Raw genomic sequence first — 10,190 nt, 5'->3', positions numbered from 1 at the left:
GAAAGAGGATGAGGGAAGATTGAAGAATACCGGACCACTCGTATACATTATCGCGCGAGAATGTGGGGTGGGTGGTTGGGGTGGAGGAGGGGGTGGGGGCTTCAGGGGGGTGTCCCCCCTGACAAAATATAAGTAGCCTAGATCTACCGGTCCGAGATACCCGAGATTCTCCATTGAGAGAGATAAAAACTTGGGAAAATCAGGAATTCCTAAGGTTGAGACATATGCAAAGTCAGTCCGCTGGTCCGGTATTCTTCAATCTTACCGAGGATGAAGTGTCATATATACCTGAAAAGATCCAGGGAATAAAAGTCCTACGGCAACAACCAACTGTATTATGAACGTAATTGTAATGGTGGTCGCCATTTTCTCAATCATGTGACTTTGGCTTCTTTGCGGCAAGTATCAAAAGATTCTTCGAGTTATGGAGAGCTCAGAAATTAAAAGGATAGGGGAGCTAATCAGAAGCCAATCTGCCAGAACAGCATTAGAGGCCTACCTTCTGTGTGTTCGTTCTTTCTTAGAGCTGGGGAAGGCAGCAACCACAAACTGTGAGTGATACATTAAACAAAAGCCCCCTTTGTCCCCCCCCCTTTTGTTGTACATATGCCGAAGAAAATAGATATATTTTCCCTGCAAATTGAATTTCATAAAAGTCAAGTTTCGCCGCTACCAGTCAGTCAGTGATCAATACGATTCTCATTCTTCTGTTTGTTTTGGCCTTTGGCGGTTGAAGATCCCTGATCACCAACTGAACATCGTATGTCTGACGAAACGAGCGAGTATCTAAATCTAGATCTATGAAAGGAAAGGAGAAAAAGAACAAGAGTAGATCTAGCTTCTAAAATCTAGTGATTGTGAGTCTTTGATTTTTTTCTATGAAAACAATTGCTTGTCTTAGAGACTTCACAGTGCATGCATGATACCAAATTCTATTGACTTTTAGACGTCTTAGACGACTTCTAAAAGGCCTAGAGTTTCGATACCAGCACGTCCTATTACTAGAATCTAGAGGGATATCTATTTCTAGAGATATCTAGATTCTAGACTTAATGTAGAATCTTATAGAGATCTATGGAACAAATTTATTAGATCTGTTTTCATGTGTTGTCTTCAGGGCGAGCTGGCCTCGAGACTGGTGGTAGACTTCAGTTTTTGGCTCGTTGAGCCATTTACCAGAGGTTGACAACCGAGGAGGTAAGAATGAAAGAGATACTAGACCTGTAGATCTAGGCCTTGGTCACTTAGTAGGCCTACATTTGAAATACAGTAGTTTCCGCCTAAGGTCCCGGTGCTCGGGAGCAAGGAAAATATGGGATTGGAAGGCAAACCGGGATCTTTGCTGAATGGCCAGGGGGAAGAATCCATAGTCATGCCTGAAATCTGTACAATGATCTTCCCTTACTTTAGAATGAACTGACGTGACTCCTGGACTCTAAAAGTTCTTTTCAATTTACCGAATTTTAGTATTTTAGCATTTTAAAGTCTTATTGTCGACCATCCGTGCAGTGAACTGTTGCGAATGCTACCAACTTGTGTTTCGTGCGCTCATATGACCTATGCAGTTGCGAGCGCCGTAAAACCCTATACTATACAAGTCAATTTTTTTCCTTTTTTTTTTATTTCGGGGGGGGGTAAAAATACTGTGTCAGATGGGAACCGGTTGGCTTCAAGCAATGCCCCACATAAAAAATGTATTGCTTTCCATCTCTTATATGGAGTTCCCCGCCCTTGTCATGGTGCATCATAAATCGTTGTGTTGTCACCAACCCGACCAAATTTTAAAAAAATGAAAGGCAGGTTCACTGCCAACAAATGATCCCATTACGCAGAGGCGATCGGACAGTCCAGGAGTATGGGCGCCAATCTGTCTAGGAAGTTTGAGTGCAAAACTGAAAGACGACAGCGATGGTCGGGAGAACATAAGCGCCTACACGTTCACAGTTTGATAGAATGCAGTCTGATGCTTGCTTGTAGACCCTCCCTACCTAGTGTGTGATGTAAGATCAGGCGGGCGGCTCAGGTGATCGGAGAAAGCAAGGCATTGACGAGTTCACACCTCAGTGCGATCCTATCTGGGGCAAACATTTTAACCGCTTTTTATGGGGATTTACGACAGAGGCGTGATCGCATTCATGAGAGAGAATGATCCGTGACGCGACAGACCGTACAATGATCGCTCATTTTAGCTACTAGGTTGATCAGCTGAGGGCGCCCAGGTTTCTTATTCTTTCCTTTTTTTCCTTAAATAAAGGAAAATATAACTAAATTATGACCTAAAAAGCGGGATCTTAACCGAATGTAGCTCCTTCAGTGCGGGATCTTGGGGTGACTTTTAAATATATATATATATATAGTAAAAATTCTGTTTTTCCGAAACAGCAGGATCTTAGGTGAACCGGGACCATAAGCGGTGGGATCTTAGGCGGAGACTACTGTATTCCCTTAGGTGTATCTTCAAAGTCTGGACACTATTCCTAATTCTATTATTAGGATGCTGAATCGTTAAGTCAGTATTGCATCCGTTTCAAAATTCAAAGGTTTCAATTTGAAAATGGTTTTTGATCTCCTTACAGGAGGTGTAGTAAGGCCTAGATCTCTCTAATCTGTGTCAAGGAGGGAAGTTAGTCCGATACATTATAATTCATTAAAATAACATAGTCTCCTCTGGAGGAACCTGAATGTTTTTGTGGGCCCAACCCAGGCATGACATGGGGGAGTTTATTTTTCACTTTACTTGTTGGCTCCATCGTTTGGCATCCCACAGACTGGACATAGATATAGCATTTATTTTATTTTATTTTTAAAGTATGTCTGCAAGAGGATGTTCTCCGTTGATCTCAACAGGAGGGAGAATTCCTTAGCCAGAAAATTGGCCTGCTCATCTCCCCGGATGCCTACACCTATGACTTGGTAGCCATGCAAACACAATTTTTGGTCAGGGCCACGAGCAATATCTACTTAAGTCTGTTCCGGTACTTTTCTTGTCAAAGACAAAAAATTAGTTTTTGTTGTGTTGTTCCTTTCAAGAATAATGAAAAAGCAAGAAAATTGTAAGCCCTGGCCATAGCATTAAACTGCATTTTGGTGATGTTGAAAGGTGCATCTTTGATAGAACTTTGAGAGGATGTTGAAAATTTTCAAAATTTTGACCTAAGTGGATTGTTTGCGGCAACGACGATATAGATCTCATCTATTTCATGATTATAATTCTAAAGTACTCTTGATTTCAGGTTTTCAAAGTATCAAAGATGGCAGATTTGAATGCTGAAAAAGAGTGTGTTGTCATTGAGGATGGTGAGTGGAATGTCAAGCATTTTAAAATGAAAATGAATTTTTACCTTTTGGTGTCTTCGTAATTTTTATAATTTTTATCGGTGCGCTGTCGACCGAGTGAATAATCACCCACAAAACATTCTAATTTTTCTTCCAGTTTTTGTTCCATCCATTACATTAAAATAACTGTTATAGAGTAAAGTGTTGTCCCATACATTTTGTTTTGTTGCTAAGCCTCCCTATTTTCCACTGTGCTCTCTCTCTTCCCTTATTCAATTATTACCGCTTTGCTTGGCTTGAGCCTTACGAGTGTAAACCTTTACAAAAATATCACACACGCAGGTGCAGTGGTTGGCAGATTTTAAGATTATTTCTTATTAGATGACTCGTCGGTTTATGATGATGATGTACTGGTGATTACGTTCTTCCAGTTATTTAGGTAAGAAACAGATGATTGATTGTTGATCCGTCTGCCTTCTTTAAGGTATTCTTATGAGATTGTCAAAGTACATCGTTGTCGAAATCTTCTACTTTTGATCTATTTTGCATCCTTTTGATCTTAGCCTTGTATTTAAATTTATGTATATATGCTTTATATGCACACATATTTGTTTTAACGTTGCAACTGGTTTAACGAATTCTGAAAAATGCTCTGAATTCTTGTTTCAGCTGAAGACAATGAAGATCAGCCTGGGCCCCCTCGTGCAAAGTTTAAACCGTCTGCCTGTTCTTATGAGGCCAATTGGTTCAATGAGCCTTATGAGCAGCCAACAAAGCAAGTGATCAATTGCGAAATTCCACAAGAATACATCCAGAAGTTTCAAGATCTAATTTGGAATCATCCGCACGATAGAATGGTGCCTGGATATGGTTTGTATTCATTTTGTTTCACTTTAAAGACAATGTCATGTCGTTCTGTTTTGTCCTTCACCTGCCCTATAAAGAGAAGTGTGACAACAACTCCTATGACTGGTCAGTACGGTCTTATATCTGCTGTACCAGAATCCTATCCAAGAGAGAAATCTGTCATGACAGAATCTCCCCTTTATCCTTTGATAAATTCCTCTACGAAGAAGTAAAGTTTCACAATCCAGAAATGGACAGAGAAATTCATTCTTCTTCGGACTGTTTTGACTTGTCAAAGGTAGAAAATGGTTTGCCCTCTCAGCCCTGATTTGAAACAAAGCTCAACGTAGTCTGATTCCACCAGCTCCAACTTTCCTTCAGTGGAGTGAGTGGAAAATTGCCTTTTTCCATGAGGATAACCTTTTTTGTTCTTATGTTTTTAAGGCAAAAATAGGGATATTGAAAATCCGAAAATGATTGTACTTGTTCTCACAAGAATTCCATCGTTTCAGAAATTTATCAGATAGGTGGTAGCAAGGAGAATCGTCCAATTTTTTTGTACGGTAGAGTTTGCTTAAACTGAACAGTCAGTTTGAAAAAAGAAAAAGAAATTCCTGACTTTTGAAAAATATTCGAGCAACCTCTCTAAATCGAAAACTCAGCTAAACCAAAGAAAATGTGACAGTCACACAGATTCCAGTTTAAGCAGTTTTAAAGTAATTGATGAAGATGCGTTTTATTGATGTTTGCTGATTCCATAATTTTTTTTTTCCTTCAGGAATGACTCCTAAAGAACTGGCTTGTGTGTCCTCTGATGGTAGGAAAGGCTGGTTGGTCACATCTCACTTCTACTGGCTGTCCCGATGTCTGAACCAGCAGCAGCGCCACACTCGCTGTTTTGTTTTGGATCCCTCTGTCCGAAAAGAGGCCATCAGCAAAAACTTCAGTTCGACATCACCAAGGGAAATTGAGAGGATCATATTTGTGATGAGTGTTGGGCGACAGGATGACGGAGTCGTGTTCTTTGGAACAGACATCATGCAGGGAGAACACTGGTCCGTAGCGATTGTCGATGCCAAAACAGGAGATGTGTATTATTGTGATACCTTGGGCTGGCCGGCACCAGAGAATTTTTTGTCATGTATTCTGAACTATACCAGGCATTTAGGATTCAAACGGACCAACGAGATGAAAATTATCATGGCTCACGAACAAAACCTTGAGCAGCATGTCTGTTCTCAAAACTGCACCAACTACCCGCTACAAACCTGCTCTGATGTGTGTGGTGTCATTGCTATGGTATGTATTGCTGTAGCAGCGCTAGACAGGAAGTTATTTGCTCTTTTGATGAACCCGTTAGACGAAAGAATCACTCTGTATCTCACCAATCCCACTGATTACTCGTCTTATCTCCGGCGTGTCATCATCTGCTGGCTGGCAAGCTCCCATATTGACATCAGGAGGATCAGCCTGAGACCAGACTTTCAGCCCTACCCTTCGCCCAGTAGTTTGGCTCAGACCCAGACGACCGGCTACAAGAGGAAGTACATAGAGTCTGTCAATGGGGAGGGATGTAGCAGTTCTAAAAAAGGTTCCAAATCCACAGACAATGTCAATGATTACTTGAAAGAGAACTTGTGTTCGCGGAGTAATGCTGTGCAGTTTGTCAAAGAAATGACACAGATGTTCCCCAGAGCTAAAGGAGCAGCTGAAGTACGGAAAAGGAAGAAGGAATTCTTTGATCATTTTGTATTCAACAGCTCTTTTCTCAGAGACAAAGATGATGCTCACAGTACAAATTCATATGTCAGAGAACTACTGAAGTTCCCAGAGTTAAATCCAGTCATATTTTTCAAAGGTTCGGGAAAGGAATCTCCAATTCTGAAAGAAGATGACGTGGCCATTGGTATTCAAACACGCTTTCAGAGAGAAATCATGAAACTTTATGGTAGAAAGTGTATCTGTGTGGAAGTGATTAGAAAGTCCGAATTGTATGGATTCAATGTCATCACAGTCTCTGTGGTGTATGAGGGCACTCACGAAGTCCCGTGTGCTTGGTTAATTTCGAACAGAAACGACAGTCAGCTGTACAAACTTTTCTTCCAGGCCTTGAAGTCAAAAATAGGTGACTTGAAGACGGAAATTTTCATAGGTGACATGGGATTCAGCTTTTTCAAAACTTGGATTCAGGTCTTCACGAAGCCTGACAAAAAAATGTTCTGCACCTGGGAGGTGATGCGGGTTTTGAATAGTCGAATGGAAAACTTCATACACAATGAAAAACATCGAGAGGAAGTGAGGGAATGCATCAGTGTTCTCCCATCCATCGTTGATGTAGATTTGTTCAAGAAATACGCTGGGTGTATACTTCAGGTCATCAGACCCTGCTCTGAAGAATTCCACGACTACATGAAAACAAAGTTTGTCGATGATTCTAAAGACGCCTACTGGGCCAGCTGTCACAGGGTCAAAGGGTCGGCCCCCTTCATTCCTTTTTTACTTCCCTTTAGTCATACTTTGGAGGCCGTCGACTTCCACAGTAAAGTCAGCATTGACCGGATGGACACGTTTATCCACAAATTCTTGCAGCTGATCAAATACTACGAGACCAAGCTTCAGATCGAGACTAGTCAAGAAAAGCTAGCGAGAGCTTGCCGGGACATGTCTTTCAAGCATCAGCAGCCCCTTCACAACTGTGATATCTACCAGTCAGCCACCGAGGAGGAATTCTACATTCCTGCCACAGAGGACAGCAACAGCTGCAGCATTGTGGAGTCAGGGCTGGAGGAAGGGGCTTGCCGCGTGGTATGTGAGAAGTGCAAGATTTGTGTACACCACTATGTGTGCACCTGCCCGCAGTACCTCTTAGTTCCGGGTGGCTGCAGTCACATACATTTTGTGCACACCTTTAAAAAGATGAACAAAGCTATGGGCAACAACAGTTTTGCTGATTCAGAAACATCGTCGGCAGTTCCCCAGGATGGAGAGAATGGTATAGGAGGTCTGAAAGGAGACGTGTTGAAAGATCTTGGTTCTCTCAGGGACAAGGTGAAGCAGTGTGACAGTCCAGAAGTTCTAGAAAGTCTCCATAAAGCATTAAAGGGTCAACTAAAAGATGGCGACTGAGCTTGTTTGTGCCAGTGACAGTGTACGTCTGTGTAGATAACTCTTGTAAGTAAGTATGTTTGTAAAAAAAGAACCTTGTGGAAAGTTGAACTGCTGTGTTCAATGGTGTTTTCAAATTGTGTTCTTCCCCTTCCTGCATTTGCATTTTTATTTGGTGGTTTTGTCGAGATTTTAGTGTGCATCATTCTGAAAGAAAAATGTATGCATGTTTATCTTGTAGACATGTCCTGTTTGATGGAAGAGAAGAATTTTCTCATTGATAAAATCTGCTCATTGTCTTTAAGTTGTTCTTGATCTTTAGAAAAAAAATGCACCCATCGCTGTAGAGGAGTATCGGTAAGCCTGGATTTGAATTATATTCATGTCAAAAGATGTGTCATAAGTATCATACTGCTGTTTTGCTTTGTGCATGTTTCTTCCTGGGCTGTGTGTGATCAAACAAGACAATGGTACCAACAGTAATAATAATAAATAGCATTTGTATAGCGCATATCCCCGCTCAACAGCAGGCTCTATGCGCTCACAAAGAGATTAGCAGTTAGCTTTTCTAATTATTAACGAAACTAAAACTTCTTGATCTTGTCATTAATGCAAATTGAATTCCCGGGTTTTCATTGCTTGCCAAAATGTGTACACATTTTCTTTCTTCTCAAGTTGTGCTGCCACAAGTATGAGCAGATTTTTTTCTTAAAATGTGACATAATTTGTTTTAATCACTTGACTTGACATGTGGACAGTGTTACTGGTTTTGGTTGGGTGTCAGGGAAGATATAAAACAGGCCAAGGTTTTTTAAAAACTTGTACTTGTTTTTTTGCTTCGTCAGCACTTTTAAAAATTAAGTGAGTAAATACAAAACGTGCATCCAGTGATTAGACAAGATGTGTGTGAATCAGTGTCATATTTGAGATTAGTGTCAGAATAAAGCTTGGGTCATATGTCAGTAGTTGGGGTGGGACGTGGGTGTTAGACTTTATTTAATTGTTTTTAAAAAATTGTTATTGAGACTAAACTCATCTGCCTACTTGTTATTAAAATGTTCTAGATTTATAGCGTAAAGAAATGTTATTAGTTCACAGTAAATAGATGTTGAACATACTTATCTGATAGGAAGCATGCTGGTCTTGTCCAAACTTCTGTATGTGGGTGGTTGGCGGGTGCTCTGGTGTAGTTTGCTTCTTCTTTCCTCTATGGAACATCTATCGTCCTTATCTCCCCTCCTTTTTTATGTTTGTTACTCTCTTGTAACACCTCTAATCTTCTGGCGCTCATATGACCTTATGCAGTTGCGAGCGCCGTAAAACCTCTACTAAATCAAACAAAAACTTTTGTATACATCCGTGCCCATGACCATTTCATAAAAGTATTTTAGATATATGGCAGGTGATTTTTTTTGTTATCACTGCCACTTTAACTTGGTAACCTTTAGACTGAAATTTATGTTGTCCCATCAGGTTATGGAAAGCCCATAGAACATTTTGCCAGGCTGCAAATGTCATATAATATACAGTCTAGCATGCACCCAGTAAATATACACACATAGTAAACAGATTTCCAGGTCCCAAATTTTTTCATATAATTTATTATGTTCTTTGTATTTAAAACACGTACATAGCAAAATTCGTGCACAACAGAAAGATTTTTGTACTCCTCTGATTTCGCTATGCGCATGCTAAACTGTACGTGAGAAAGGTGTTGAGATATGTATCCTTTTTCTTTTACCAGGAATAACTAGTCCAAATTTATTAAACATCTGAGATGTTGGTCGTTTTGTAGTTAAACCTTCCACCTTGTACTTGCAACTTTTTGCAGGTTGGCAGTGAAGATATTGACAGGGTTCAGTATTTTTAGCTTTTGCTAATAATTCCACCTCGGACTGTAGTCATCGAAATATGTGTATATATGTAGTTTTCAGTACATGTATGTAAGTTGACAGGCTTAACTCACCCAGCCCTAAGGCCGACAGTATCGGTGTATGGAAAATTTCACTCTCGTGACCGAAAACACTACTTTTGTGTGAAGCAGACTATAGCCTTATTTGATGGGTAACCATTTTTCGTTTGAAACAGACTATGGACCAGAAGTGCAAGCCCAAATTTAGAACAAAGAAACCTATAATATTCGTGAACCATGTGAGGGGGTGCAAAATTTGAACACACTGCCTTTCTTCACTTTTTGTTTACTTTTTGGCTCTGTAGAGACCTTTTTCCACGGAGTATTGCAAAAAAATTCCTACATATTTTGTCTCCAAATTTAAAATACACACAAATAAAGGTTTGAATAAAGTGTTTACCAAATTTGGGTTGGATATGTTAAGATTTAGTATTTTTTCCAATTTTTCGAATAGTGGTAAAAATCTCAAGGGAAAGCTGACAACCCTGAAGTGTAGGCCTAGGGTTGAGTGAGTTCATGTATTAAGTTGGTGATCCTCCATAACTGTTGTATACGTTGTTTGTTGTTGCTTGTTTTGACACAAGGGATGGGAGTTGGATGGAGGGAGTGGAAGAAAGGGGAGTCCTGACTACTCTAATCCCTGCCTTGTGAAAGGGCTTGGTGCTGTCTGTTCATTTGGCTCTTCGTATTGTTGGTTTTCACATTTTTAAAAACTTAAGTCAATGTGCTGCGTGATTTGATTTTATTACATTGTCATTATAATTGTAAACTGTCCATGCTTTTTCGAGACTGGTTACGATGCAAATAAAAACCTTAAGAGTGAAAATGGCATTGCTGTATAACTTACGGAGTCTAAAAGGTGAGATGGCATTTTGTGGATTAGTATGAAAGAAAGTAAATATTGTAAATTACTTTTATTGGGAGTGATGTACATTTGTATGTATTATTATTGCTCTGCATCAGGTTTTGTATGCATGTTTAGTTATGTTAATAACCCCTTGCTACATAATGTATGGGTTTTGATGAGTAGGATTTATGAAAAAGTTTTGTT

General features: G+C 40.0%; 2 protein-coding genes across 4 annotated transcripts in view; one reads left to right on the top strand and one right to left on the bottom strand.

The window, feature by feature from the left end:
- LOC101858436 (beta-galactosidase) overlaps positions 1-388 on the bottom strand; it is a 19,719-nt gene extending 19,331 nt beyond the window's left edge. For both annotated transcript variants that reach the window (XM_005106657.3, XM_005106658.3), the window contains exon 1: positions 289-388. In XM_005106657.3, the coding sequence (XP_005106714.1) occupies positions 289-378 (90 nt within the window). In that variant the 5' untranslated portion in view covers positions 379-388. The remainder of the gene's footprint in view (positions 1-288) is intronic.
- Positions 389-472: 84 nt separating this feature from the next.
- LOC101858211 lies at positions 473-7,318 on the top strand. Of its 2 annotated transcripts, none has more exons than XM_013087128.2 (5): positions 473-551; positions 1,118-1,197; positions 3,234-3,297; positions 3,946-4,146; positions 4,901-7,318. In XM_013087128.2, exons 3-5 carry the CDS (start codon positions 3,252-3,254, stop codon positions 7,246-7,248), a joined length of 2,595 nt encoding a protein of 864 aa, XP_012942582.1. In that variant the 5' UTR covers positions 473-551; positions 1,118-1,197; positions 3,234-3,251; the 3' UTR covers positions 7,249-7,318. The 2 variants fall into 2 exon arrangements, with proteins under 2 accessions (XP_012942582.1, XP_012942583.1); XM_013087129.2 differs by lacking the exon at positions 473-551 and adding an exon at positions 705-857.
- Positions 7,319-10,190: the final 2,872 nt, after the last annotated feature.

The sequence above is a fragment of the Aplysia californica genome, unplaced genomic scaffold (genome assembly GCF_000002075.1).
Source record: "Aplysia californica isolate F4 #8 unplaced genomic scaffold, AplCal3.0 scaffold00548, whole genome shotgun sequence".
Lineage (NCBI taxonomy): Eukaryota > Metazoa > Mollusca > Gastropoda > Aplysiida > Aplysiidae > Aplysia > Aplysia californica.
The sequence above is the reverse complement of the archived record's forward strand: the minus strand, read 5'-3'. Positions and strand labels throughout refer to the sequence as shown.

Bases quoted from the DNA above. Each gene is read 5' to 3' on its own strand.
- LOC101858211 (XM_013087128.2), top strand. From the start codon at position 3,252: ATGGCAGATTTGAATGCTGAAAAAGAGTGTGTTGTCATTGAGGATG. The intron at 3,298-3,945 runs GTGAGTGGAATG...TTCTTGTTTCAG, and splicing joins GTGTGTTGTCATTGAGGATG to CTGAAGACAATGAAGATCAG. The intron at 4,147-4,900 runs GTTTGTATTCAT...TTTTTCCTTCAG, and splicing joins TAGAATGGTGCCTGGATATG to GAATGACTCCTAAAGAACTG.